General features: G+C 53.2%; 6 protein-coding genes across 9 annotated transcripts in view; 1 reads left to right on the top strand and 5 right to left on the bottom strand.

Moving 5' to 3' along the window:
• LUC7L (LUC7 like) overlaps positions 1 to 10,343 on the top strand; it is a 32,409-nt gene extending 22,066 nt beyond the window's left edge. For all 3 annotated transcript variants that reach the window (XM_019987434.2, XM_019987432.2, XM_019987433.2), the window contains 5 exons: positions 1,566 to 1,742; positions 4,029 to 4,117; positions 8,820 to 8,849; positions 9,210 to 9,377; positions 10,000 to 10,343. In XM_019987434.2, the coding sequence (XP_019842993.1) occupies positions 1,566 to 1,742; positions 4,029 to 4,117; positions 8,820 to 8,849; positions 9,210 to 9,377; positions 10,000 to 10,141 (606 nt within the window). In that variant the 3' untranslated portion in view covers positions 10,142 to 10,343. The remainder of the gene's footprint in view (positions 1 to 1,565; positions 1,743 to 4,028; positions 4,118 to 8,819; positions 8,850 to 9,209; positions 9,378 to 9,999) is intronic.
• A 5,307-nt stretch (positions 10,344 to 15,650) lies between these two features.
• LOC139179669 (small nuclear ribonucleoprotein E-like) lies at positions 15,651 to 18,067 on the bottom strand. The gene has a single exon (XM_070779343.1). It carries the CDS (start codon positions 16,091 to 16,093, stop codon positions 15,815 to 15,817), a length of 279 nt encoding a protein of 92 aa, XP_070635444.1. The 5' UTR covers positions 16,094 to 18,067; the 3' UTR covers positions 15,651 to 15,814.
• On the bottom strand, positions 17,546 to 18,996 carry LOC109578045 (hemoglobin subunit theta-1-like). 2 transcript variants are annotated; one of them, XM_070779342.1, is made up of 3 exons: positions 18,846 to 18,996; positions 18,502 to 18,706; positions 17,546 to 18,200 (listed from the first exon to the last, which is right to left on the bottom strand). In XM_070779342.1, exons 1-3 carry the CDS (start codon positions 18,938 to 18,940, stop codon positions 18,123 to 18,125), a joined length of 378 nt encoding a protein of 125 aa, XP_070635443.1. In that variant the 5' UTR covers positions 18,941 to 18,996; the 3' UTR covers positions 17,546 to 18,122. The 2 variants fall into 2 exon arrangements, with proteins under 2 accessions (XP_070635443.1, XP_019842594.2); XM_019987035.2 differs by lacking the exon at positions 17,546 to 18,200 and adding an exon at positions 18,222 to 18,406 and having other exon boundaries at positions 18,846 to 18,995.
• Positions 18,997 to 21,096: 2,100 nt separating this feature from the next.
• LOC109578763 (hemoglobin subunit alpha-like) lies at positions 21,097 to 21,888 on the bottom strand. The gene is made up of 3 exons (XM_019988254.2): positions 21,732 to 21,888; positions 21,426 to 21,630; positions 21,097 to 21,321 (listed from the first exon to the last, which is right to left on the bottom strand). The coding sequence occupies exons 1-3, from the start codon at positions 21,824 to 21,826 to the stop codon at positions 21,193 to 21,195; spliced, it is 429 nt and encodes a 142-aa protein (XP_019843813.2). The 5' UTR covers positions 21,827 to 21,888; the 3' UTR covers positions 21,097 to 21,192.
• A 2,263-nt stretch (positions 21,889 to 24,151) lies between these two features.
• Positions 24,152 to 24,943, bottom strand: LOC109578761 (hemoglobin subunit alpha). Its single transcript, XM_019988252.2, has 3 exons — positions 24,787 to 24,943; positions 24,481 to 24,685; positions 24,152 to 24,376 (listed from the first exon to the last, which is right to left on the bottom strand). The coding sequence occupies exons 1-3, from the start codon at positions 24,879 to 24,881 to the stop codon at positions 24,248 to 24,250; spliced, it is 429 nt and encodes a 142-aa protein (XP_019843811.1). The 5' UTR covers positions 24,882 to 24,943; the 3' UTR covers positions 24,152 to 24,247.
• Positions 24,944 to 26,423: 1,480 nt separating this feature from the next.
• HBM (hemoglobin subunit mu) lies at positions 26,424 to 27,125 on the bottom strand. The gene is made up of 3 exons (XM_019988253.2): positions 27,025 to 27,125; positions 26,665 to 26,869; positions 26,424 to 26,552 (listed from the first exon to the last, which is right to left on the bottom strand). The coding sequence occupies exons 1-3, from the start codon at positions 27,114 to 27,116 to the stop codon at positions 26,424 to 26,426; spliced, it is 426 nt and encodes a 141-aa protein (XP_019843812.1). The 5' UTR covers positions 27,117 to 27,125.
• Between the last annotated feature and the right edge of the window lie 178 nt (positions 27,126 to 27,303).

Below are 27,303 nucleotides of genomic sequence, written 5' to 3'. Positions count from 1 at the left end.
ATTTTGAAGGATATGAGAGGATGGGATTCGTAATTTCAAAACTACTGAAAGGTGTAGAATATTATCTCAGATAACTCTCACCCACCACATTTAGTGTTTCTTGTTAAGCTGTTTGACTCTTTAGGAAAGAAGCCTCACTCTAATGGAAATCTGAGCTCCCGGTCTTTCCCGCTCTGTCCCCAGGGGCGTTCGTGTGCGTTCATTGCACACCTGGGCTCATAAACCATGTGCATTCCTGGGCAGGCGTGTAGGCGTCCGCATTGGTGCTGCAGGTCCTCCCACTTGCATCGCCGGGCAGCGCTCTCCAGGCTGCTGCAGGCAGATGGGTTCAGTTTGTTTACTGCTGCGGGACTGCATTTTAGGGGCACATGGCTGTTTGTCCATGGGTGGTTTTCCAGGTCACTGATGGTTTCTCATCTCACGGCGGGTTCTGTGTGTCCAGCAATGTGCTCACGTGAGGGATGTTTCCGGTAACCCCACCTTTACAGACAGGCTGCCCCCACAGTAACCATGCTGCACGGGCGCCAGCTTCAGGGTATGGGAGGGCCCGGTGTTCTGTGTCTCCGTCAGTCTAGTGAGTGACATGATGTCTTATTTTAACTTGCATTTTTTAGGGAATGTTTTGAATGTATGAATTAATGGAAGATTATTACATTGTCTTCCCTTTAAGGACAAATGTTGAAATGCATCCCTCAACCTAGATTTTGAAGGCGTGTGTTAATTTGAGCACAGGCAGCCATCACTGTGTCCTGGGTCGTTTTCTTTTGTATTTGTGTGTTTTCCTTTGAGGCACAGTGTCTTCCTGTGATGAGACTCAGACCGTACTGGCTGCTGGGCCGGGGTAGGGGGTATATGTATGTGCGTGCGCTTTGTTCTGTTCCCTTAGGCACACTTACTCGTTTGAAGAGATGTCTGGCGTGTTTCTCCTTCCAGATTTTAGGTTTCAGGGCTGCATTGGGCATTCCTGAGCACCGGGGCAGACTCTGGATGCTCTGTGTTTTGCCCGTCTGTCTGGTGTGATAGGGGCGCTGTAGTCAGTCTGATCTTAACAGAGCTCCACCATGTCTGGTGTGATTAGGGGCGCTGTGAGGAGCCTGTAGTCTGGTCTTCACAGAGCTCTCCGCCATCGCAGGGACTCCCTTTCCCCGCTGGCCTTTAGCACACAGTCTCCTGTGTGTCTCAGTGTTCTGAATATCCCTCACTGCTTTGAAATCATGACTCTTAGTTCATCTCTTAAATAAACAGTTTAAATTGGATTACAATCTAATTACAATTTATTGAAATTAAATTATAATTTAATTACAAGAATCTGAAGCTTTGTAAACGATTCAGGTTTATGTATTTTGAAATCATCTTTAGGGAATTTCCTGGTGGTTCAGTGGTTAGTACTTGGCACTTCACTGCCAGGCCGTGGGGTTCAGTCTCTAGTCTGTGGATTAAAGTCCCGCAAGCTGGGCAGCTAAAAATAAAAGTCACCTCCCTTCATGTACTTCCCACTTTAGGGGTTGAGTGGACAGTGGCATTTGAGTTAACCTCACTTGGATCACTCTTTTCCTGCTCTCCAGGAAGAATACAGAAATTCCATGCCTGCGTCCAGTTTTCAGCAACAGAAGCTTCGTGTCTGTGAGGTCTGTTCGGCCTACCTTGGCCTCCATGACAATGACCGTCGTCTTGCAGACCACTTCGGGGGCAAGTTACACTTGGGATTCATTCAGATCCGTGAGAAGCTCGATCAGTTAAGGGTATGTTAATGTGCTGTGTTTCTGAAGAAGCCTGCGAAATCGTGATCGTCTTCATGTCTCTGCTTGTAGCAAACCTTGTGTTCTTTTTTTGTTGGTGGAGGTATCAGGCCTTGGTTTTATACTTTAGCTTTACAGTGAGCTACTCGGGTGTCATTGTTGTGTTCCCTGAGATCTCAGAATCCAGCAGGGCCTGGGATGTTTGTTTAGTCTACTACCCCTTGTTTACAGAGAGCAATGGCAGAATTCATCCCAGGTACAGAGAACTCGTGCACCCCTCTGGAAACACCTCTTTGGAGGTGAGAGAGAGCCAGTAGCCTGTGGTTTTTCTCTTCGGGCGAGGGTGGACCTGTGGAATGTGGTCAGGCTAGAAGCATAAGAAGGTGACGGGACTTTTTCTGGTGGCCCTGCCCCACGGCTGGATGCCTCTGTCCCCTCCTCGGGGCTCCTTGTTTTCCTGGGTTAGATTACAGCATTCAGCGTCCTGCATATGGAATGCTGAGAAGGAAAGTTAAGCAACTTTGGGATAAGCTGAATTGTTTTCAGACTGATGAAACCTCCCTGGCTGTGTACTAGGATGCTGGGAAATATGCAGGCCTTTCCTCCAGAAGCCCGAAATCTGGAAGGACAGACATGTGGCCCCTAACTGTAGGCCACCTTGACAGTCAAGGCCTGGCCACGTGTGGCCCCAGGAATGGGCAGTGGGTGGCGGGCGCCCTTATGCCCAGGGAGGGTCCCTGGAGGTGGTGTGCGCTCAGACTGGAGAGGGAGCCGGTTGGCAGGCTCACCACTGGTCTTGAGCATCTCCTGTGCTTCCAGGGGAATTCTGAAAAGTGATACTTTCTGTCACATGGTTTTAAGTTGGAAATTTTTTTATAAGTTTATGGTATAAAGTATAAGCATATATTCCATGTAGCTAATATAGTATAAATAACAATTTGGTGACAGCTACCATCTTCATAAAAAATCTACTCCTTATATTCCTATTTTCCTTTAAATTGTCATTCCATTCCATAACACCCCAGAATTTTGCCCTAATGTTTCTTATACCTGGAAGTCTTTTTTTTTTTTTTTTTTTTTTTACATCAGCATACATTGAAACTTCTTTTGCTGAAATCTTCAGAACTTAAGTATTCACTTATCTAAAAGTGGTATTTTGTCATTGTGGTTATGAGCAGTATATAGTTGATAGAACAATACAGCCAAGTTGCAGATTTCAATAAATAGCTATTACACTATCAGCAGAAAAGGTTGCTTGGAAGTGCACCTCTTAACTATGAGGAGAGTAGGAGCTCTGTGCCCAGTTTGGAGAGGGCTTCACTCAGTGGTCCCGGCGGTGTGCACACCTGCAGGTTCTGGACCTAGATGGACGCGGCGGAGGGAGGCGGAGAAGAGTGAGGACTTGCCTGTGGGGGGACCTAATGTTTCAGGGAGTGGGGAGGGTTTGGGGAGGAGCTGATGCTAGCCCCAGCCCGGTTCTTGGACAGGGTGTGTGTGGAGACCGAGGTGCTGGGACAGCGTCCTTGTGTCCTGCTCCCAGTGTTGGATGTATGACGTCAGAGGGCAGAGCTAGAGGAGCTGCATAGGAGAGCCTGGGCCCAGATGCTTTGAGGTCACACGCAGACACACACACGCACCCCCAGCCGTGCCCTTTCTTCCTGGGGGCCTGGCTTTTGTCAGCGCTGATATTTTAGGTCATGCTGCACTCCCTCTTGGACATTGTCTTGTGGCTCTGGATACCTCCCCCTCCCCAGGGGGAGGTGAGGAGGCCTTCTCAGCAGCATGAGATGGTGTGAAAGGCTCCAAGTGGGTTTTGGGGTGCTCCAGTGGCAGGGTCTCCAGGCCATCTCCTGTGCTCCTCCCTCCCTCCATGTCCACTACAACCCATCCCCAGGACAGGCGGCAACAAGGCTGGGTAGCTTGGCTCCCCTAAGCAAGATGTGCTTGATCAAATACACATGTTCTCCTTCACATAAAGTTTGTGGAGTCTTCTTTGGGTAAAAACCTTAACTTTATTGATTGATTTGAAGTCATATGATAAACTTTTTGTAACTTAGAAGTACAGCACCTGTTAGTAGTTTGTCACTGAATTCATAAAACAGTTTTTATTCCATGTATTTTCTGTTAAGAGGTTTTGTTAATAAAAAGAATTGTGTTCCTGTTCCCTGAATTTCCCTAAGGTTCTTAAATCGCCAGTACTGAGGTCATGTAAACGTTCTTTGTTCAGCACTGTTCACACCCTAGTGTGTATGTGCCTCTCTCATCTTCCCAGTTTTCCGTTTTATTTAGAAAACTGTGGCTGAGAAGCAGGAGAAGAGAAATCAGGATCGGCTGAGGAGGCGAGAGGAGAGAGAGCGGGAGGAGCGGCTGAGCAGAAGGTGAGCCTGAGGACAGCCCCCCATCCCAAGGACACCCCATGTACTTGGCAGTCTTGCTGTTGCCTGTGACACTTGAGGTCTGCCAGGTACCTGGTGGCCATGAAAAGGAGCAAAAAGATTCCTGCCCAGCGCAAGCCCTATGGCGGGATCCACCAGGGACGGGCTCGAGTGGGCCAAGGGCTGAGGCTCGTTGGGTGGGAACAAGGAGAACGTGAGTGGCTGGGAGGGTCCAGGCCCAGGAGGGGCCAGGGACGAGCTGTGTGCTCTGGGGGCAGAGCTGATAGCATCTGCTAGCGGACGGTGTGAGCTGTGCAGAGCGGGAGTGGAGCTGGCCTGGAGTGGCCGCTGATGGTGACAGAGGAGGGGAGCCTGGGAGCGGAGTTTTGGGAGGGGAGGTGGTTCTGACCGTGTTAGGGCTGGGAAGCCTGAGAGCAGCCAGGTAGGGGTGGTGGGTCTGGTCAGAGTTCAGGGCAGTGTCTGGAGCCCAGAGTAGCCAAGGCTCTATGTTGGGCACACAGACGCCTGGAGGGATTCCTTTGTGAACAACTTGCTAACTTTTGTTTTTCATTATTTTAATTATGTAACATGTTGATTATAAAGAGACTGGAACAGTATAAAAATATTAAGTACAGACACGAGGGTCTTTTCACACAGGTGACCGCCGTCGCGGGGTGGGCTCTGTGCGCGGGTCCTTGGCCCCCACAGCGGGCGTGCTCTTGGCCGCACAGCACCATTCTGCGACGTTGTCATCACCTGTCTCCATCCTCCCACCTTTGCCCACCCTCGTTTTCCTACCTCTAGCACCACCAGTCTGCTCTATGTATCTGTAAGTTTGGCTCTCTTCTATTCCACATAAACTGAACTCATACAGCATTTATCTTTTCCTGACTGACTTATTTTACTTAACGTAGTGCTCTCAAGGTCCATCTGTGTTGTTGCAAATGGCAGAATTCCTTCTTTTTTTAACTGAATAACATGCCACTGTATATATACAACTACATCATGTTTATCGGTCTGTCTATCAACGGACACTTAGATTTTCCTGTGTCTGAGCTATTGTAAATAATGCAGTGACCACGGAGTTGTAAGTATCTTCAAAATAGTGATTTAATTTCCATCAAGTGAAAAGGCAGAGGAAACAGAGATCAAATTGCCAACATCCGCTGGATCATGGAAAAAGCAAGAGAGTTCCAGAAAAACATCTATTTCTGTTTTATTGACTATGCCAAAACCTTTGACTGTGTGGATCACAATAAACTGTGGAAAATTCTGAAAGAGATGGGAATACCAGACCACATGATCTGCCTCTTGAGAAATTTGTATGCAGGTCAGGAAGCAACAATTAGAACTGGACATGGAACAACAGACTGGTTCCAAATAGGAAAAGGAGTTCGTCAAGGCTGTATATTGTCACCCTGTTTATTTAACTTATACTCAGAGTACATCATGAGAAACGCTGGACTGGAAGAAACACAAGCTGGAATCAAGATTGCCGGGAGAAGTATCAATAACCTCAGATATGCAGATGACACCACCCTTATGGCAGAAAGTGAAGAGGAACTAAAAGCGCCTCTTGATGAAAGTGAAAGTGGAGAGTGAAAAAGTTGGCTTAAAGCTCAACATTCAGAAAACGAAGATCACGGCATCTGGTCTCATCACTTCATGGGAAACAGATGTGGAAACAGTGTCAGACTTTATTTTTCTGGGCTCCAGAATCACTGCAGATGATGACTGCAGCCATGAAATTAAAAGACGCTTGCTCCTTGGAAGGAAAGTTACGACCAACCTAGATAGCATATTCAAAAGCAGAGACATTACTTTGCCAACAAAGGTCCATCTAGTCAAGGCTGTGGTTTTTCCTGTGGTCATGTATGGATGTGAGAGTTGGATTGTGAAGAAGGCTGAGCGCCAAAGAATTGATGCTTTTGAACTGTGGTGTTGGAGAAGACTCTTGAGAGTCCCTTGGACTGCAAGGAGATCCAACCAGTCCATTCTGAAGGAGATCAGCCCTGGGATTTCTTTGGAAGGAATGATGCTAAAGCTGAAACTCCAGTACTTTGGCCACCTCAAGCGAAGAGTTGACTCATTGGAAAAGACTCTGATGCTGGGAGGGATTGAGGGCAAGAGGAGAAGGGGACGACAGAGGATGAGATGGCTGGATGGCATCAGTGACTCAATGGCTGTGAGTCTGAGTGAACTCCAGGAGTTGGTGATGGACAGGGAGGCCTGGCGTGCTGCGATTCATGGGGTCGCAAAGAGTCGGACACGACTGAGCGACTGATCTGATCTGATCTGATCTGATCAAAATAGTGATTTAATTTCCATCAAGTGAATATCCAGAATTGGAATTGCTGGATCATATTGTAATTTTAATTTTTGTTCCATTTTAATTTTTGAGATGCCTCTATCCTGTTTTTCATGATGGCTGCACCAGTTTACATTCCCACCCCCAGTACTTGGCTTTTCTCCACATCCTCACCAGCACCTGTGTTTCTTGTCATTTGGTGATAGCACTCTGACAGATGTGTACTGACAGCCCATCATGGTTTGTTTTGTGTTTCCTTGATGGATAAAGTTGTGGAGCAATTTTTCATGTGCCTGTTGGCCTTTGTATGTCTTCTTTGGCAAAATGTTTGTTCAGGTCCTCTGCCCATTTTTTAATCTTTTTTTTTCCCCCTTCCATTTAGAGTTGTGTGAGTTCTTTTCATATTTTGGATAAATGCCTCTTGGCAGTTTCTTGATTTGTAGATACTTTCTCCCATTCAGTTGCTTTTTCATTTTGCGGATGGTTACCTTCATTGTGCAGAAGCTTTTTAGTCTGATGTAGTCCCACTTGTTGACCTTTGTTAACTTTGCTTTTTAATTTTAATTTTTGGTGACTTATTATAAAACTTTTTTTGAATGAGTGCGAGCACGATCATCCTTGAATGTATTTGAGTATATATAAAGTTCCTTAGAATTCCTGGGAGAGAGGAATTTAATATATAAATACTGGTAGGTGTTAAGGAAATTACTTTCCTGGAGTTTTTATCAAATCACCCTCCAGCCACATGGTGTGTGAGCAGCATCTTTTGTCACTTCCTCCTTCACAGGTTGAAAATCGCTGCTTAGAACAGGATGTGAGAAGTTCACTCTTGTTGTCAAGTGTATTTCTTTTTTTTTTTAATATTAATTTGGCTGCATCGGATCTTAATTGAGGCATGTAGCGAACAACAGACTGGTTCCAAATAGGAAAAGGAGTACGTCATGGCTGTATATTGTCACCCTGCTTATTTAACTTATATGCAGAGTACATTATGAGAAATGCTGGGCTGGAGGAAGCACAAGCTGGAATCAAGATTGCCAGGAGAAATATCAATAACCTTAGATATGCAGATGACACCACCCTTACGGCAGAAAGTGAAGAACTAAAGAGCCTCTTGATGAAAGTGAAAGAGGAGAGTGAAAAGGTTGGCTTAAAGCTCAACATTCAGAAAACGAAGATCATGGCATCTGGTCCCATCACTTCATGGCAAATAGATGGGGAAACAGTGGCTGACTTAATTTTTTTGGGTTCCAGAATCACTGCAGATGGTAATTGCAGCCATGAAATTAAAAGATGCTTACTCCTTGGAAGGAAAGTTATAACCAACCTATATATATGTCCACCTATATATATGACAGTATATTGAAAAGCAGAGACATTACTTTGCTAACAGAGGTCCGTCTAGTCAAGGCTATGGTTTTTCCAGTGGTCGTGTATGGATGTGAGAGTTGGACTGTGGAGAAAGCTATGCGCCGAAGAATTGATGCTTTTGAACTGTGGTGTTGGAGAAGACTCTTGAGAGTCCCTTGGACTGCAAGGAGATCCAACCAGTCCATCCTAAAGGAGATCAGTCCTGAGTGTTCATTGGAAGAACTGATGTTGAAGCTGAAACTCCTGGTACTTTGGCCACCTGATGCAAAGAGCTGACTCATTTTAAAAGTCCCTGATGCTGGGAAAGATTGAGGGCAGGAGGAGAAGGGGACGACAGAGGATGAGATGGCTGGACGGCATCACCGACTCAATGGACGTGGGTTTGGGTGGACTCCGGGAGTTGGTGATGGACGGGGAGACCTGGCGTGCTGCGGTTCATGGGGTCACAAAGAGTCAGACACGACTGAGCGACTGAACTGAATTGAACTGAGGGTCTTCCTCTTACCATGTGGAATCTTTCTGTAGGGCCACGGGCTCCAGAGCGCGTAGACTCAGTAGTTGTGGCACACGATCCTAGTTTCCCCATGGCGTATGGGATCTTAGTTCCCTGACCAGGGATTGAACTCATGTCCTCTGCGTTGCAGGGTGGATTCTCAACCACTGGACCACCAGGGAAGGTCCCTCGAGTGCATTTCTTAGATTGCTGATTGTGTACTGTTTCCTGGGAAAGTGAGCCTGTGTTTGGAGCTTGGGTGTCCTGCCCAGCCCTGCACCGTGACTATCTGTGTAGCTGGGTTGGTGTCCACTGTGAAGTTTGCAGAACCACTGGTTCAGCTCAGTGCAGCGTGGACCCCTGGGTGCTGATCTCTTCCTTCTCCCTCCAACAGGTGGGGGGCCCGGGGCGGGCCTCATAGCAGGTCCTGTGGGAAGTTGACCCTCGTCACCATGTGGACGTGGGGCACCTCCCCTCAGCTGTAAGGAATTGGGCTGTTTTTAGGAAATTGCTCATCTTTTTTTCCATTTTAGGTCTGGATCAAGAACAAGAGATCGCAGGAGGTAGGTTTTCTATTGATACATTCTCAGTAAGATGTCCTTTTTCATGTGCTTTTTTCTTGATACTTAGCCTTTATAACTTGGCATTTGTTGTCTGGGGTCAGGGTTGGTCGCGAAGGGCACAGAGCGTGGGTTAGAAGGAGAGCCCTGATTGGGGCTCCGTGCAGCATGGGGTGGGTGTCCACTGTCAGTGAGAGGGATGATCAGAACGTTCCTGGCATGTTTCCGGAAGCATCGGTGGGGAGGGTCTGGCAGTTATTCATGACCAGGGTGCCGTTGAGGGGAGGGTTGTGAACCCGGGTTACAAGTCTGGGAGGAGAGAGCAGAGACAGCAGTAAGGTGTCAGCACAGCCTCTGTTGCAGGTCGCGCTCCCGGGACCGACGTCGCAGGCGATCGAGGTCAACTTCCAGAGAGCGGCGGAAGTCGTCCCGCTCCCGGTCCCGAGACAGACACCGGCGCCACCGAAGCCGCTCCCGGAGCCACAGCCGTGGCCATCGACGGGCATCCAGGGACCGGAGCTCGAAATACAAGTAACTACTCTGCTCCTTTAGTATCTGCAGCAGGAGGTGAGCCCTGCTCAGTGCGCCAGGGCCTGGGGTCTGTCACCCAGGGACTGAGCGTTGAGGCCTTGAGGGTCCTGACGGGGCCCAGGGCTCTGGGAGTCCACCTGCTGGGGGCAGCAGGTGGCTTCATGGCTGGACAGTTGAGAGCTGCAGAGGTGTCACGTGTAGGCGTGGCCATGCTTGGGCTACACATGCACCGCCACTTGGTACACACAGCCCTAGTAGGCTGCTCACCTCGGTTGTGGTGATTTAAAAAAAACACACACACCACTAATGATCATGTTTGGAGACGCCCACCATTCGCTTTGGTAATACTTTTTCTCCATTGTGTTTTTACATAATGGATCAACTCGTGCTATATTTTCCTTTGCACTGTTTACATTTTAGTGAAAGCTGTTCCTGTTACTAGAACCCTTTGGAAATGCCACTCTGTGTTGGCGGCCCTGCCCTCCCTGTGCGGTGCCTGCTGGGCCCTCCCAGCTGTGTGGGTCTTCCCTTTCCTCGCACGGACAGTCCACGGTGTCAGTGCCTGGGGAGCACCCAGGAGGGAGGGCCAGCCCTCGATGAGCCTCTGGTTCCCTTTTCCCAGGTTCTCCCGAGAGCGGACTTCAAGGGAGGAGTCCTGGGAGCGCGGGCGGAGTGAGCGGGGGGCCACCGACTGGAGGCTTGAGAGTGCCAACGGGAAGGCCGCATCGCGGAGGTCGGAGGAGAAGGAGGCCGGCGAGATCTGAGCCCACGCCCAGGCACTGTAAATAGTCCGATCCACGTCTGACACGGCCTCACGTTACCCTTTCTATTTGCTGAATACAGCTCATCTTTTGTAGTTTAACATTTCTATTGTTTTGGAGCTAGCTGTGAGTTTCTAGAGGTGTACAGAGTTGCTCCTGTGTTCTGGGTTGTGTCGAGCGGGAATAAACAACCTGACAGACTGCCTCCTGGCGGCCGCGGTGCGTTCTCTGCTGTCCTGGCTGCGCTGGACTTGCCGAGCCTTCCACAGGGTGGGGGGCACGCCCAGGTCACCTGCACGTAGCCCAGAAATGTGACTCATCCTCGGGCTCCCCTCTGCCTTTTGGCGTTCTGCGCGCTGACGGAGCCAGAGGCACTCAGCCGTCTGCTCTCCCAGCCCCATGTGTCTTTCTGAGGTCCAAGCTTGTTCTCTTCCCCCATTTCTTTGGAGGACTGCTTGTCTTTGTGGTCAGCAGCCTCCGCCCAGCACTGGAGCTCAAATAAGCTGCAGTTCCCCCCTCTTGGAGTTAGTCAGAGCAAAGAAAGACCCACGGAAAGGTCGACATGATGGCCACAAGGTCCTCAGAGGAAGGCATGTTGACTTTGGGGTCAGTCGTGGTTCTGCTCACCCTTGGCAGGGCTGGTGGTATTATCCAGTCTCCCTCAGCTCTTCCGCTTGTATCTCGAGACTAAAGTGAGCTGTTTTGAAGATACAACTGGGAGCTCTTTCATTTTTTCACTTTTCAGGGGGAGGATGACTGTGGCGTGCTCAGTCGTGTCTGACTCTTTGTAACCCTATGGACTGTAGCGGCCAGGCTCCTCTGTCCATGGGATTCTCCAGGCAAGACTACTGAAATGGATTACCATTCCCTTCTCCAGGGGATCTTTCCGACCCAGGGATCGAACCTGTGTCTCTTAGGTCTCATGCATTGGCAGGCAGATTCTTTACCGTCTGAGCTACCAGGAAAGTTCATCAGGGGAGTGTGTGGTTTTATTTTTGGAGGTAGCTTCTGATGGCCACGTTGTGAAACACACACCCACACCCCTGTGCAGAGCACATGGACACTGGGTCTGGGTCGTGTGGCTGCCAGCCCCAGGGCGTGGTCGGTGGTCGTCTTCTAGGCTCCTCACTGCGGTTTGTTTCCCTCTGGAGGGATGTGGGTAGTGGGCTGCTCTGCTGCCCTCTGGCAGGGTCTCCCCCAGCCACCTGTGTCCACGGAAAAGAGGTCTGGCATCAGCGATGTTCCTCCGCCCAGGGGTGTTGCCCTGGCCTGCAGCCAGGCTGGGCCAGAGTGGCCACTGAGAGACCAGGTAGGTACCTGCGGGGGAGCAGGGGACGTGCCATCTTTGTGGGAAGTAGATAAAAGCCCTGGGAAAGCAGGGCGGAAAGCCCTAGGAGGGCAGAGGTGGGTGTGGGCGGGGGCAGGCAGAGAAGCCCAGGCTGTGCTGGTGGTTTCCTGACTCCACCCTGCAACCCGGCTCGTGACGGAGGGGTCTGGACTGAGTGGGCAGCCAGGGCAAAGACTGCCCAGCTCCTCAGGTCTCCATTCTTAACCTCCCAAGGGGGTGTTTGGGGGTCTGTTCTGTTTGTGTTGTGGTGACAGGGCACACATGCTTGCATTTCTGACGCACGGTTGCGTGGCACTCTGTCTGCTGCCATCCCTGGAGGCTGGTTTTGAAGAGGCAGCGGGTAGATGGCGTCCCTGACCTTATAGGAGCCTGGAGGTCCCAGTGAGAAAGCAGATGGGCTGGGGTCAAAGATGCCTGGGGGGAGGCTTCTGCTCCCCCCACAGCTGGGTGCTTGCTCGTCAGTCCAGAGGCACCTGCCTGCCCCTGGCGTGCCCTGGCCTGACTGCAGGGGCTGCCTGGATCCCCCCAGCCCCTGAACCTCGGCTCCTCAGCTGGCTCCACTCCACTGGGCGCAGGTGTACAGCGGGCTGCTCTGGAGGCCACAGCCCTGCCTGGGTGAGCGCGGCTCCAGGGGTGGCACCGGGAGGGTGCTGGGAGGAGGGCACCGCTCACCCGCACCCTCTCGTCCTTGTTAGAGTGCTGCTGTGGGGAAGCGCTGGCTTAGCAGGGATGCCGGGAGCGGGCGGTGATGGCAGTCCTCGGTGAGAGAGGGGTTGGCCGAGCCCATAGGTGCAGATCTCCAGGGGCCTGTGGTCAGACCCAGGGCTGTGTGGTGCCCTTGGCCCCTTCAGTCCCCAAGTTCTCAGGGACTCCCCCAGCCCCAATCTTCCGCTCAGGAGCGGGGGTGAGGGGTGTGGCACGGAGGCCCCAGTCTGTCCATGGGGCAGGCGGGGGGCCTGTAGCTGGGGGCAGGGATGCTTTGGTTTCTGCCCCTCTCTTTGGGGGTCTCTAGCAAGGCCCAGGCCTGCAGTCTTGGGACCTGAGGGCTGGAGGGATGGTGTTGGCCCTGCAGCTCTGTGGGACTCCACGGCCTTAACGGCGGTCCAGACCCTTGCTGCGGCGTGTGGACACGGGCCATCTTCCCAGGGTGAGGGCTGTGCAGCAGGTGCGTGCACTCGGCTGGCCTGGGAACCAGGAGGGATTGATTCCAGGGGTGGGGCCGGTGTCCAGCCATGGTTTGTGCATGTGGAGAAGGGGTTGTGCCTCGGAAGGGTCCCCTGCCTTAAACAGGGTGGTCCTGCTCTGGCGGCCGGGCTGAGCTGAGCAGTGCTGGGACTTCATCCCGTGCCCCTGTCACCCACAGGCCTTGTTGTAGCAGGTGGTGTGAGCCCCTCTAGGCTTCCTGTGGATCAGGGGAGGGATCCAAGAATGTAGGTTTTATTTTTTTCCAGGTAGGTTGGTTGGTTTTTTGATGGAGATAAACTTATCTCATAAAATTCAACATTTCAGCCGCTCGAAAGCGTACGGTCTAGTGGTCTTCAGTGTGCTTGCAGTGTCGTGTTTATCACTGTGGCATTGGGGCGTCTCGTCACCCCAGCCCCACACCCACCAGCAGGCATGCCCCTCGGCCCCAGCCTTTGACAGCCACTGGTCTGCTGTCTGTCTCTGGAATCGCAGAATGCGACTTGTGATCAACATCAGTTACTTCTGAGTGTGGTGTCAACAGGGTTCGTCCACCCCACCAACTCTAGCCTGTACCAGTACCAAGAATGTAGCTGTTTACCCGGGCTGCTGCTGGTCCGAAGCACCCTGACAGCTGGGCCACAAGCCCTCAGTGGCATCTCTGGGACAGCTTAGGGCAGGTCTCCTAGCTCTTGTCATTGGCACATACGATGCTGACACTTGTTTGGACCTAGGGGAAGAGGGCAGAGCCATCCTGGGCCTGATCGCGGCGCGGTGAGCGGCTTGCTCTATGTCCACTCCACAAGCCCTAAGCCAGGCCCTCAGGTAACCACCCACACCCCCAGCACAGGGTGGCATGTGATAGGGGTCAACACGAGGTCTGCCCCCAGGTGCCAGTGAACCCTGGCCTGAGGCGGCCCTCTGCTCCCACCCAGGGGCACTTGGGAGCCCGTGAGGGAAGCCTGGGGGTCCCTGCGTGTCCTGAGCCCCCACAGCGCTGGCGAGTGCCACCCTCTTGCGTCTGCTCTCCCCCTTCTCTGCCCTCCCCGTGCCACCCCCAGCCTGCCTGCCTGACTCCCCTGCTGGTGCCCGTGGGCTCAGGGCTGCCCTCCTGAGGAGGTGGTGCTGTCCTCACAGTTCAAGAGAGAAGCTGCTAACTGCTGGCCAAGGGGACTTCCCCCACCTGGATCCTGGCCACCTTCTTTTTAAAATTCTTATTGAAATTAAATTGACAAATGTTATTTTAGTTTTATGTGTACGTTCTAATGACCTGATATATTTTGCAAAATGATTTTTTTCCTATGATAAGTTTTAAGCACTACTCAGCAACTTCAAGTATGCAGTACAGAATGGTGTTTAGTGTGATACATCAGAGGATGGGATGAATGGATGGTATCACTGATACAGTGGTCATGAGCTTGGGCAAATTTTCGGAAATGGTTAGGGACAGGGAGGCCTGGCATGCTGCAGTCCATGGGGTCACAAAGAGTTGGAGGCGACTGGGCAATTGAACAACAGCGTGATATGTTACAGTGCAGTATTACGTTGTCCTGGGCCTTCTGGGGCTGCTCCTGTCCCCTTTGGAACACCTGCCCAAGTGCAGCCACCTTGGGATCCAGGCCTTTCAGCCCCAGGCCAGGCCCCGCCTCTGAGCAGAAGAGAGCACAAAACACTGCAGACAGGACCTGCGGTACATCGCCGGCTCCTCGGTGCCCTCATCTGCCCCACAGTCCTTCCAGAGAGCTTTGCTGTCCTTGAAAATCACCACAGACAGCACGCATTAATTGTCCCACAGCTCCTGAGCATCAGGGCATCAGGTCAGATGCAGGTCCAGCACCAGTGAGCCTTGAGAATGTGCTGAGCGACATGCTGGACACGAGAGACCACAAGCTGTGTACATTTACATGGAAAGGCCAGGATCAGTAAAGCCATGGGGCTGGGCTGGGAGGGGTGTGGAGGGGGTGCCTGGTAGTAGACAAAGGGCTTCCTTTGGGGCTGTAAGAAAGTTCTGGAGCTGGCTAGAGGTGGTGATGGCACACTGTTGTGAATCAAATGAATGCCACTGAGCCGCACTCTTTACAGTGGTTGAACTGGTAAGTGTGTGTTACCTATATTTTGCATGAGTTAGTGTTAATCACTCAGTCATGTTTGACAGGCTCTGCGACCCCATGGGCATCTGTCTGATGTGACCCATCAGGCATCTGTCTGTGGAGTTCTCTATGAAAGAATACTGGAATGGTTTGCCATGCCCTTCTCCAGGGGATCTTCCCAACCCAGAGATCGACCTGGGTCGGCTACATTGCAGGCAGATTACCAGTGAACAACAGGGAAGCCCTGTATTTTACCACATTAAAAAAAGCTTCAGTGAGGGATGGATGGGGAATTTGGGATTAACAAATGCAAACTATTACATGTCTGTATAACTGACTCGCTTTGTTATATAGCAGAAACTAATGCAACATTGTATAGCGACAATATGCCAATAAAATTTAAAAACAGCAATGAACAGCCACACAAGGGGAGGTGCCCACATGAGAACACCAGAAGGGAGCGCTGCAGGGTCCACTTTAGTCTCTGGATCCATTGATAATTCTTTTTACTGTATTTGCGCTTTTCATCTTTAAGCCTCAAGTCTGATCTTTATCCCTTCTTTGAGTCATTTAAGTCACACAGTCAATATTGGGTTGGCCAGAAAGTTAAACCAGAATGAACTTGACTGACCAACCCATGCACCACAGAGCAAGTGAGACTAGCTCCCTGACCAGGAGCTGAGCCTGTGCCCTGGGCAGTGGAAGTGTGGAGTCCTAACCACTGGGCCGCCAGGGAATTCCTCCTTTGTTTTGTTGATGCCATATTTTGGGGTCTTTACATTTTTCCTTCCATTTTTGCCCAGCTCAGCCCTCCTCCCCGGGGTTGGGGGGTTGTGTTAGAATATTTTAACACCCTGTTTTCTACTCTGTCACCTTGGAAATCGTAACGCTATTTCTATCTTAAAAAAAAAACGTCCCACAGCATTTATTGTCATCTGGTAATAACAAGGGTGAGCAGAACAATATGAATACATGTTTTAGAACTACATCTCTAACAAAGGACACCTAAAAAAACCAACGGTATTGCCAAACAATTTCTCACTTCATCTGTCACTTCTAGTTGGAGACACTTTGGAGCAGAGTAATGTTATCTCCTTTTAGCATGATCCGACCCAGTTGTTTTCTTGACTTTGTTTTAGAATGAATGTCTTCTGCATCATCTAATACAAGGTTCATATATTCATCAAAACCAATGGTACAGCCCTCTGTCCACATATTCACTTGCTCATAAAGCCACACTTGAATCCGCGATCTATTTTGCAAGCATCTGAAGATGAGATTGATGGGCTGCACCTGCCCCTTCTGCACATTCCAGCCCTGGCCCTGGTACGCCATGCTGGAAGCTCACAAGCACCACACTGCTCTGCACTCTCAGAAAACCTATTTCTATCTTTTTAAATTTTCTTCACTGCATGTGGGCTCAGTTGTGGCACTCAAGTTTAGTTGCAGGCAGATTAACCACTGGACCACCAGATAAGTCCTGCTATGTGCCTTTTTATATTCTGTGGTTCCCTGCAGATGTTTCAAGCCAAGTTGCATTGAAGGTGGCATCTGCAGTGGCTGCTGGCTTTCATGCAGGTGCCTCGCCCTGTGTGCCTGGTGAGTTTGTCAGCCCTGGCACCTTGTGGCCTGTGAAGTACTTATTTCTCGGCGGGGGGTGGGGGGATTTGTTTGCATATCAGCATGTGATTTCATTTTATTAGGGAAGCATGTTTTCTTTTCTGCTGAATAGCCAGGGCCTTTTTTCTTTCTGTTTATTATTTCTTTTTACCAGTCCCTGTATTTGGAGAAAGGATAACCCAGTGGGATATCTTTAGGGCCCCAGGTTTATGGGAAAGTCACCTTTTGGGTATATCACCTTTTACTGGCCCTTTGAACTGTGAACCCGTAAGGAAAAAATTTCAGCTCAAGTTTGCTCATTTTGGAAAATACCTCAGAACCCAAGTGGTTTAGGTGCTGTGACATCTGAGTTCTCACCTTCACTTAGTTATCTGGTCTGAAGATTCCGAATCCACTTGCTGTTAGAGGGTGGAAAGGGTCTTATCCAGCATTCCTAATTGTCATAAATGAGGGTGTAGATCGGAAATGGCAGCTCAGAACAGGCAGAGCCATGGAGCGTGGTTGGGCCCAGAGACCTGAGGAAGGGCTGGGTTTATTTGGAGGAAAGAGTCCCCCCAGGAAATACCCGGGAAAAAATGGGCAAAATCTGGATCAACCTGAGGAAGAACGCTACCCTGGGAAGTGGGTGGTCTTCTAGCAGTGAGCAAGTGAGGCGGCCAAGGGTGCAAGGCGCTCATCTGCTGGCGAAACCCAGGAAAGCAATTTTGGCGATATTCTCAAAAAGCCAGAAATTACTTCTGAAGAAATCCTCCAAGGGCATGACAATGTTAGTGCGTAGGCTTTTAGCTACAAATACTCAGGGAAGGTTTTTTGCAAATTAGTTGTGAAAGTGGAAAACATAAGTGAAAAATCACACCTTTGCTGGGATTAGACCGAGTGCCTGCCTTCTCTGCCTCTGGCCCCGCCTAGGGGGAGCTGCTGCCATCTCGTGTGTGTTAAGTTTCCTCTGATCATGTCAATGTGAAACTGAATATATTCTTATGAGAAATCTCTCCAAATGTGCCATCACCCCTCCCCACTGGGGTGTGAGTCACCCCTCTGGTCACTTAGTGGTCCTCTCTGGTACCAGGTGGACTGTCCTAGTACCGCAGCACTCGTGTTCACAGTGACCCTTATTTGATAGTGGCCTCAGTGCCCAAGAGGAGTTAATGCACCAAAGACCTCAAGTGCTTCCTTTAAGTGAAAAAATGTTATAGTTAATAAGGAAAGAAAAAAACGTGCTGAGGTTGCTGAGATATACAGTAAGAACGAATCCTGTATCTGAAATTGTGAAGAAGGAAAAAGAAATTCATGCTGTTAATGTATGTCCGGAACCCACAGGAAGGCATGGGCAGTTGAGGTGCAGCAATTGGGAGTCGTTTCCTGAAGTTTCTGCGATGACCGTGATTGATTCCATGAGAAAAAATTTTTAAAGGAAGACGCTCTGAGTTCTGTCTGGTGTGTGGGATGGGGGCAGGGTGCGCTGCAGGGGCCACCTCCTCCGACCAGGTCCGGAGTCTGGCAAAGGCACCGTTGACCCCAAGCTTCCCGGTTGCTGAAAGTGCTCTGCGCGTTCAGTTCAGGAGGTGCAGTCCCGCTCCACCCCGGCAGGGGCGCCCGTCCCTAATTTCCTCGCAAGCTGTGCCGGGCGGTACTAACTAGGTGCATGTGAGGTGTCCGAAGGCTGCAGCGGGAAAGACGGTCCGGGCGGGGGCCCAGCCGACACCTCTAAGTGGCCACGCTCAAGGGCATGGTGCGTCGGGGCTTACCACGTGGGAGTGGAGAACCCCTGTCCAGACTTCCCGCCTCTCTTTGGGAAGGGCGTCCCACCCTCGTCAGGCCCCTAGAAGAGAACACGGGCACAGCCGGGACTGCGGACTTTACTCAAACACTGGAGACCCCCGCTACCACCCTCCCAATTTAGCCACTGCTGGGGGCCAGCGCCGAGATCACGTGGTTCAGAAACTTGACCAGCGAGGCGTGCATGTTGGGGCTGAAGTCTCCGGGGTAGTGCCGGGCGAGGGTCACCAGCAGGCAGTGGCACAGCAGCTGCAGACAGAATGGTTCCCACGCGGTGCACCACCCCTTGCCTGGTGAGAGCCCCCTCCCCCGGCAATGGGCGTCGGCCCCACCCGCGAGCTCACCTTGAAAAAGACCGGGTCCACGCGCAGCTTGTGCGTGTGCAGCTCGCGCAGGTACGACAGGGTGCCCGGCAGGTCGTCCAGGTGGTTCACGGCCAAGCTCAGCGCGTCGGCCACCTTCTGGCCGTGGGCTGCGACCTGGGCGGAGCCGGGGCTCAAGTTTAGGTGGAGGAAATAGGTCTTGGAGGAAGGGAAGGCCACGAAGGTCCTGCGGGAGGAACGGCGAGTGAGGCGCGTCCTGATGGCGGGGCCTGGGGAGGAAGGGCTCCGGAATAGGACGGCGGGGGACGCATCCCCCGAGCGCGCTGAAGACAGGTGAGCTCTGAGGCGCCAGGACCTGTGCGCACCTCTCCAGGGCCTCCGTCGTGTAGATGCCGACGTTGGTCCCGAGCTTCCGCCACAACGCGAGCACTGCAGCGCGGTCCGCCGGCGCCAGCACCATGGTGGAGACCGGCCTGCCCCGCGCTAGGCGTCTCGGTGAAGCCTGGGCTGCGCCTGCGCCTCTCGGCCTGCTGGCCCCTTGGCCTCCAGGGGGCACCGGGCCTCTGGTCGCAGAATCTGGCCAGGAGGGGTCTAGGAGCTCTCCACGGAGCGTCAGCTCTAACCTGGGGCCTTCCCAATCGCCCTGGACCCTGAAATCCCTATTTTTGGAAACTAATATTTAGTATGTGTCAATATTAGGTGGCCCTGAATTTTAGCATGGAGTTTGGCATTGAACGTCAGTCTGTTTTCTCATTTATGGAATATAAGGCAGGTAACAGTTTCTTCTTCCCAAGGTTGTTCCTGGTTCATAGCAGATGCCCTTTTCAGGACAATGAGCATTCAGAGTAGCTAGGATAGATCCTAGAAATAATAGCCAATACCTATAAAGCACTCATTCTGTGCCAGGCATCACTATACATCCTTTTTTAAAAAATGCATTGAAATTCACATAAAATTTACTGTCTTAGCCATTTGAGGTATACAATTCAGTGTCTTTAACTACATTCACACTATGTGTTACCATCACCACTAATTCCAGAACTTTCTCATCATCCCAAATAGAAATCTAGTTGGCGCTAATGGTAAAGAATCCACCTGCCAATGCAGGAGACTTAAGAGACATGAGTATTGGGAACACAAGGGTTCGATCGCTGGGTCAGGATGATCCCCTGAAGGAGGGCATGGCAACCCACTCCAGTATTCTTGCCAGGAAAATCCCATGGACAGAGGAGCCTGGAGGGCTGTGGTCCATAGGATCGCAAAGAGTTGGACACAACTGAAGCGACCTGGCACAGTACAGGATAGATCCTCCACATAATGGCTAATACCCATGTAGCACTCATTCTGTGCCAGGCATCACTATACATCCTTTAAAAAAAATGCATTGAAATTGGCATAACATAAAATTTACTGTCTTAGCCATTTTCAGGTGTACAATCCAGTGACTTTAATCATATTCACTGTGTGATCATCACCACTATCTAATTCCAGAACTTTTCATCATCCCAAATAGAAACACTCTCCCCATCAGCAGTCAGTCCGTAACCCCTGCCCTCCAGCCTCTGGACATCACCAGTCTGCTCTTGGCCTCTGTGAATTTGCCTATTCTGGACATTTCATGTGAATAGAATCATGCAGTACGTGGTCTTTTGTGTTTGTAGCATGTATTTACACTTCATTGCTTGTTATGGCTGGATAACTTATTCCATTGTCTGTTTAGACCACGTTTTGTTTGTCCTCTCATCTCTCGATGTACATTTGGGTTGTTTCCACTTTTAGTCCAGGCTCTCATTTTGCCTAATAGTAAAATAAGGAAGACTGCCTCTTACAGAGAGCTCACATGCTAAAAGCAGGAAACCTGCCATCCATTTTCTGACGATGACTCTTGGGCCCAGGGAAGAAAGGACACTGCTCCCAGCTGAAAGCTTGGGGCTGGACCACTGCCTGCACTGGACACCTCAAGCCACAGGTGCTAGGGGCATTCTCCATGGGAAGAAAGCACCTCTGAGTGTAGGCACCCTGGCCTTGGCTCTCCTCTCCACAGCAGCGCCAGGGGGAGTCAGTGGGCCTCAGGGCAGTGCAGTGGATCCTAAGCTGGGTGCCCAAAATCAGGCTTTCAGACCCTCAATCGCCCGGTGGGTGTCCTGGAGGGGTGGGTGTACCAGGTGACAGAGGTTCCTCCAGGACCTGGCCTGGCTCTACAAGGGCACTACGCACCCCTACCTTCCTCTAAGCACTTGGTGGGGAGGGAGGCACCCAGAGGGCCTCTGTGTTCTCCCCACCACCCAGCTCCGGGAGCCCCCGGGAGAGCTCCGAGTCCTGGCTGGAGGTCGGCCAACAAATTGATCATTTGCGCAAAAATCTCCGTGATGAACATGCAAGGCTCTGGGATGAATTCAGGGAAGGGCCAATGTACTCAGAAATCACTCCAGGCTGAGGGTGAGGGCTGCCCAGAGAATCCCAGGCAGTGGCCGTGGGACAGGCTCCACCCCCACCCCTCCGTCCCATTTTCCCCTTCTCTCCCTCTGCCTGAGAGCTCCTTAGTCCGAGGCAATGAATGAGAACCACGCCCACCCCGGCCGGTTCGCGGACACAGAGACCCGAGGCTACAGACACTGCAGCCCACTCAGACTTTATTCAAAGATCAGGAGGTGAGAGTGCGCAGAGCGCAAGGGGGCTCCAGGCCAGGGTAGGGGTCGCCAAGGCTCCAGCTTAACGGTATTTGGAGGTCAGCACGGTGCTCACGCTGGCCAAGAACTTGTCCAGGGAGGCGTGGACCGCGGGGGTGAAATCACTGGGGAGGTGGGAGGCCAGGGTCACCAGCAGGGAGTGGCTCAGAAGCTGCCGAGAGAGGGGACGTCAGGGGGGCGGGGGCTGGGTGGGGGCGCCGCCGCATTCTCTGCCCCGCTAGCCCAGATCTGTCCCGGCCCTGCCCGCGAGCTCACCTTGAAGTTGACCGGGTCCACACGCAGCTTGTGAGCGTGCAGGTCACTCAGTTCAGACAGGGCACCGGGCAGGTCGTCCAGGTGTTCCACCGCTTTGGTCAGCGCGGCGGCCACCTTCGCGCCGTGGCCCTTGACCTGCGCGGAGCCGTGGCTCAGGTCGAAGTGGGGGAAGTAGGTCTTGGTGGTGGGGAAGCTCAGGAACATCCTGGGTGAAGAGGCGGGAAAGCCGGGCTTAGGCCGAGCGGCCCGGGACAAGGACGCGCCCGGCGTGCGGCCCGGTCCCCTCGGGGCAAGTGCGGTGCTCACCTCTCCAGGGCCTCTGCGCCATACTCTGCAGCGTGGCCGCCAACCTTGCCCCAGGCGGCCTTGACATTGCCCTTGTCGGCGGCAGACAGCACCATGGTGGGTTCTCTCAGAGTCTGGGTCTGGACCAGAAGAGTGCGGGGCTGCGAGTGCGCGAGCTTTTATGCTCCCGGCGCCAGGGGCACGCCCGCCCGCGCTGCGCTCATTGGCTGGCACGCGGCATGCGCGGCCGGACCTGGACCGCAGAGGGCGCGCGGCGTCCGACCTGCGCCCGGCCGGGCGATGGGTGCTTCCCTCACCCACCCACGGAGACCTGGACTCTGACCCGGGGTTCTTGCTTCCACCGTCTGCTTCCCGCCCGCTGCGTCCACCTTCCCCGAAAGTGGTAGCCTCGCGCCAGGTGGCAGGGGCGGGATTGTGGAGCTGGGTGGATGCCCGCTCCTGCATCCTGTAAGAGTCCGTCAGCTGTCTTGAGAACGGAAGGGAGTAAGTCAGCCCGTGCTATCCACCCCGGACCTAGGCTTGGCACACTCTGGGCATTTTAAACTTGGGCAGTATCAGTGAATGAACGGGCGATTGAGTGCGCCTAGTCCATGCCAGAGGCAGCCAGTAACACACTTGGCTCACCGTTCACATGTAATCAGCGAATTCCTCCCCACCCCACCCCCACCCCAGTCCAAGCCTCCTGTTCCTCTTCAGCCTTGGCGCCAGATTCCTTTCTTTCCGCAGAGAGTTTTTGAATGCAACTAAGTGGCAGTCTTGGAACGAACAGATACTGAGAGCGGGTTACAGAATTTGCATGGAGCTCTGGGTTCAAGTCTCTTCTCCCCGGGTGCTGGTTCCTGCAGCCCCGGCCCTTTTAAGGCAAGACTTGAGGAACGTTTCTCAGCCGAAGGCTTACATTCATAATATGGGAAGACCTCCAGCATAGATATAAGAAAAGACAAATGACTTATGAGAACAATTGACAAAGGATTTTACTGGAAAATTAACAGAAATATCGAAATAAGTGAGACAGAACTGAATGAATTGGCCAGAAAACAGGTAGAGGATACACAGATCAGTGAGAAGAGCAAGTTGAAGGAAAACATATGTAAGGTAGAATGATATTTTTTGGGGGGAAAAAAGGTACAGTTATAGACATAACTGCATCCCCTCAGCACAGAATAGAAGCCAGTGGGCTCAGTCCCAGACTTTGAAAATCAGCTGTTTCTGTGGGGGTTGGGGAGACAGGATGGAGGGACTCTCTCACTCTTTTGAATAACATAAAAAAAGGTGCACGTGTGTGTGAAAATGTTGTTGTTTAGTCACTCAGTCGTGTCCAACTCTTTTGTGACCCCATGAACTGTAGCCCGCCAGGGCCCTCTATCCATGGGATTTTCCTGCAAGAATACTGAAGTGGGTTGCCATTTCCTCCTCCAGGGGATACTCTCGACCCACGGATGGAACCTGGATCTCCTGCTTTGCAGGCAGTTTTTTTTTTTTTTTTTTTTAACCACTGAACCGCTGGGGAAGTCCCCTGTGAAAACGTAGGTGGATTTTAATTTTTCATTTATTTTCTACATTTAAATAAAAGTGAATGGGGCTGCGGGATAGTGGAAGAGTACGTGGTGAGAGGGGAAGTAACTCCCCAGCTGTTCAGAGGTCCTTGCCCCAAAAGAACGTGATCATCAGTGGCCCCGCCACCCTCCTCACCTTTTATCCAACGCAGAGTTGCCCTGAAGACGAGGGTGGGGGGCTGGGCTGGAGGCGCTGATTGGGTCCTTAAGGGCTACAGGGTGGGTTGGGTGTTCGAGGTTCCAGAGTGGAGTCCAAGGGCCTTTCTGAAGGTTGCTCACAGGACCAAGGCAGAACTGCCAGGAGACCCCAGAAGCCCGGATGGATGTGGGGAGGGGGCTTAGAGGCCAGGGAACGCAGGGCTAGGGGCACAGTGAGCTTCGCAGACTCCAGGGACAAGGGAGTGAGGAGCCTGCTGAAGACGGCAGCGAGCTAGAGGCCCCTCTTCTCACTGACTGCCCCTCCCCCGCAACGCCGCAGAGAGTTCCTGTGACCCAGGACGGGTGCCTGGGCCGCGATCCCTGTTCCGATCCCCCTTGTCTCTGATAGGGAGGAAGTGGAATCTCCTGGAGGTTGTCCTGCCCCTACTTTTGCACAAGGAAGAGCCTATTTGTGTGGTTTGCTTTTGTTTTCATCTAACTATGTTTAAGGGGGATCAGAAAAATTTCAAAACAGGGTGGCCATTTCAGCACTCCCCACCTCAGAGAGAACCCTTGAAAGTCTTCCCAGGAGGGGAACTTGGTTCAGCAGATTCTGGGACCCTCAGCCTTAGCTCCCCGCCCTCCTCCACCCTCTCACTCTTAGGGACTGAGAACCACGCCCACCCCGGCCGGTTCGCGGACACAGAGACCCGAGGCTACAGACACTGCAGCCCACTCAGACTTTATTCAAAGATCAGGAGGTGAGAGTGCGCAGAGCGCAAGGGGGCTCCAGGCCAGGGTAGGGGTCGCCGAGGCTCCAGCTTAACGGTATTTGGAGGTCAGCACGGTGCTCACGTTGGCCAAGAACTTGTCCAGGGAGGCGTGGACCGCGGGGGTGAAATCACTGGGGAGGTGGGAGGCCAGGGTCACCAGCAGGGAGTGGCTCAGAAGCTGCCGAGAGAGGGGACGTCAGGGGGGCGGGGGCTGGGTGGGGGCGCCGCCGCATTCTCTGCCCCGCTAGCCCAGATCTGTCCCGGCCCTGCCCGCGAGCTCACCTTGAAGTTGACCGGGTCCACACGCAGCTTGTGAGCGTGCAGGTCACTCAGTTCAGACAGGGCACCGGGCAGGTCGTCCAGGTGTTCCACCGCTTTGGTCAGCGCGGCGGCCACCTTCGCGCCGTGGCCCTTGACCTGCGCGGAGCCGTGGCTCAGGTCGAAGTGGGGGAAGTAGGTCTTGGTGGTGGGGAAGCTCAGGAACATCCTGGGTGAAGAGGCGGGAAAGCCGGGCTTAGGCCGAGCGGCCCGGGACAAGGACGCGCCCGGCGTGCGGCCCGGTCCCCTCGGGGCAAGTGCGGTGCTCACCTCTCCAGGGCCTCTGCGCCATACTCTGCAGCGTGGCCGCCAACCTTGCCCCAGGCGGCCTTGACATTGCCCTTGTCGGCGGCAGACAGCACCATGGTGGGTTCTCTCAGAGTCTGGGTCTGGACCAGAAGAGTGCGGGGCTGCGAGTGCGCGAGCTTTTATGCTCCCGGCGCCAGGGGCACGCCCGCCCGCGCTGCGCTCATTGGCTGGCGCGAGGCCAGAAGGTGCTGGCCTGGAAAGATGGGTCTGGAGAGTGTGTGGGGTGTCGGGGTCCCAAGATGGCCCCTGCCCTGTCCCGCTTTGGCTGCAATGCAGCTATTTATGGTAACTTCTACCCTGGTTCTGTGGGTTGAACAGCTCACGCACTTTTCTGAGCCACCCAAACCCCCTGGAACCGAGTTTGTACCCACGCTGGGGTAGCATGGAGGTTTCCGTTTGCCAGTCTGAGAGAGGAACACAATCTTTTCCGAAGTGAAGCAAGCTGCTTTCGCACTAAAGGGCAGAGACCGAGGGGGGGTTCTGCCCAGTCTGGGTGAGGGGTTAGTGTCCAGCATCCCCCTTCAAACTTGGTCACATGAGTGTCCAGCCCTGAACATACCTGAGACTGTCATCCAGGGAACCATCCTCATTCAGAGTTTGGAGAGCTTGGAGGGTTGGGCTCTTGTCTTTGCAAAGGCTCTGGACTGATAGCTAAGATCCGTGCCCCAGTGCTGCCGAGGAGAGATTGACAGTGTGTGTGTCTGTCTGTCTGTGTATAAGATGGGGCGCTATGGCCCAGGGGCTGCAGAGACTGAGCCAGAGTGCTGGAGCTGGGGTGGGGGTTGGGTAAACTCGGGCCTGCCAGACAACCAGCCTTCCTTAGGATTATTATTTCAAAAATCACTTCAAAGACCCAGTGAAGTTGGGGATTTTTTTGGTCGGGTGCATAAGGCTCAGATTGCTTAGGGACATGCATAGTGTCACACAGTGTGTCTATGTGGACTAGGAATGTGTCGACATACCCCACTCTCTGCCCCAGGAGATTCAGAGGAAGGGACTAATTCGGACGAGGGCCAGGCACTGAGACTGAGACTGGAGTTGGAAGAAATGGAGGAGGAACAGAGGTGAGGTCCAGGGATCCCTGGACCAAGTCTGTTTGACCTCAGGCCAGAAACTTGGTTGAGGGTCTCTGGTGCCCGCTACTGTGTGTTAAAGAGGGGAAGATTGACACTTGCAGTTCCTGAGGGAGCTAGCAATGGAGATGAGAGTGAATGAGGACGTGCTTAGCCAACCGTCTGGCAGCCGCGATGCCGAAAGGGAGTACTCCATGGGCCCACCACATGACGCTGCCCCAGGAGGGCAACTGTCTCAGGGTGCCAGGCGCGTTCCAGACCCAGGACTGTCAGCCCTGGAAATGTCCTCATTCAGGCTGTGTTGAGTGCCAGAGGCCCTGCTCCTAGGCCCCTGGTTCCACTGTCAGCAAAGATTCGGTGTTGCACCCTACGGTTCCTGGAGTCTCCCCTCAGGACCCGGAGGTTCTCCGACCGGCGACTTCGACGCCAGTCCGTCTGCTCCCCAAAGAACACACGTGCGCAGGTTCCAGCCTACTGAGGCCTGTTTATTGAATTTCGCAGACCTAGACCCGCGGGGCACGGAACTCAGCGGTACTTCTCCGTCAGCACCACGGCCACGCCCGTCAGGAACTTATCCCACGCCGCCTGCATCTCCACCGTGAACTCGCCCTGCAGGTGGGAGGCCAGCACCACCTGGAAACACTGGATCACCAGCTGCCGGAGAAGAGGCCGGTGAGAAGGGCCCTGTCCTCGCCGGTGCCTCCCCTCCCGCCTCCCCTCCCGCCTAGGCTGCGCCGCGAGCCCTGCTGCGCCCCGGGTGGCTCACTGGGAAGTTGGTGGGGTCCACGCGCAGCACTTGTGCGTGCAGGTCGGCAAGCGGGCTCAGGACTGCGCGCAGGTTGTCCATGTACTGCACGGCCACGCCCACCGCCTGGAGCATGCGTTGACCGTGGCTCAGCAGCTGCACCTCGTCTGGGTGGTCACCCAGATGTCTGAAGTAGACCTTGGTGCTAGGGTACACAGTGAAGAGCCTGCGGGAGCAGGGATGTGGGGAGGACGGTCCCTCCAGCGTCTGCGCTGCGCAGACCCCGGGAAAACCCGCTCAGACTCGCCACCAACCCGGGACTCAGTCCCAGTACCCTGGTCTCCTCCTCCCGGCGATTCTGGAGACCCCGCCCCAACCCACCTGCGCAGCAGCTCCGCCCCGAAGGGCGCCTCGTGTCCGGCTATCAGGTCCCAGACCTGTGTTATGTGGGCGCGCTCTTGGGCGCTGAGCATGACGCTGGCGTGGCGTGCTTTAGGGGCCGCGCCAGCCGCCCCGGCCTCCTTATAGCGGCCCCCTCGTGGCGCCCCGCCCGCCCTTATCTTCAGGAGCGCGGCGAGAACCTGGCGACCCAGGTCGCCAAGCCAGGTTCTCCTCACCGCGGAGAAACTAAATCACGCCGTGTGTGGGTGCCTTTGCTGC

This window comes from Bos indicus, chromosome 25 (assembly GCF_029378745.1).
Source record: "Bos indicus isolate NIAB-ARS_2022 breed Sahiwal x Tharparkar chromosome 25, NIAB-ARS_B.indTharparkar_mat_pri_1.0, whole genome shotgun sequence".
In the NCBI taxonomy this organism is placed as follows: domain Eukaryota; kingdom Metazoa; phylum Chordata; class Mammalia; order Artiodactyla; family Bovidae; genus Bos; species Bos indicus.
This window is presented reverse-complemented; position numbering and strand designations above follow the sequence as displayed.

Bases quoted from the DNA above. Each gene is read 5' to 3' on its own strand.
- LOC139179669 (XM_070779343.1), bottom strand. From the start codon at position 16,093: ATGGCGTACCAGGGCCAGGGCTGGAATGTGCAGAAGGGGCAGGTGCAG.
- LOC109578045 (XM_019987035.2), bottom strand. From the start codon at position 18,940: ATGGTGCTGGCGCCGGCGGACCGCGCTGCAGTGCTCGCGTTGTGGCGG. The intron at 18,707-18,845 runs GTGCGCACAGGT...TTCCTCCCGCAG, and splicing joins ACGACGGAGGCCCTGGAGAG to GACCTTCGTGGCCTTCCCTT. The intron at 18,407-18,501 runs GTGAGCTCGCGG...TTCTGTCTGCAG, and splicing joins TGGACCCGGTCTTTTTCAAG to CTGCTGTGCCACTGCCTGCT.
- LOC109578763 (XM_019988254.2), bottom strand. From the start codon at position 21,826: ATGGTGCTGTCTGCCGCCGACAAGGGCAATGTCAAGGCCGCCTGGGGC. The intron at 21,631-21,731 runs GTGAGCACCGCA...CTCTTCACCCAG, and splicing joins GGCGCAGAGGCCCTGGAGAG to GATGTTCCTGAGCTTCCCCA. The intron at 21,322-21,425 runs GTGAGCTCGCGG...CTCTCTCGGCAG, and splicing joins TGGACCCGGTCAACTTCAAG to CTTCTGAGCCACTCCCTGCT.
- LOC109578761 (XM_019988252.2), bottom strand. From the start codon at position 24,881: ATGGTGCTGTCTGCCGCCGACAAGGGCAATGTCAAGGCCGCCTGGGGC. The intron at 24,686-24,786 runs GTGAGCACCGCA...CTCTTCACCCAG, and splicing joins GGCGCAGAGGCCCTGGAGAG to GATGTTCCTGAGCTTCCCCA. The intron at 24,377-24,480 runs GTGAGCTCGCGG...CTCTCTCGGCAG, and splicing joins TGGACCCGGTCAACTTCAAG to CTTCTGAGCCACTCCCTGCT.
- HBM (XM_019988253.2), bottom strand. From the start codon at position 27,116: ATGCTCAGCGCCCAAGAGCGCGCCCACATAACACAGGTCTGGGACCTG. The intron at 26,870-27,024 runs GTGGGTTGGGGC...CTGCTCCCGCAG, and splicing joins GGGGCGGAGCTGCTGCGCAG to GCTCTTCACTGTGTACCCTA. The intron at 26,553-26,664 runs GTGAGCCACCCG...CTTCTCCGGCAG, and splicing joins TGGACCCCACCAACTTCCCA to CTGGTGATCCAGTGTTTCCA.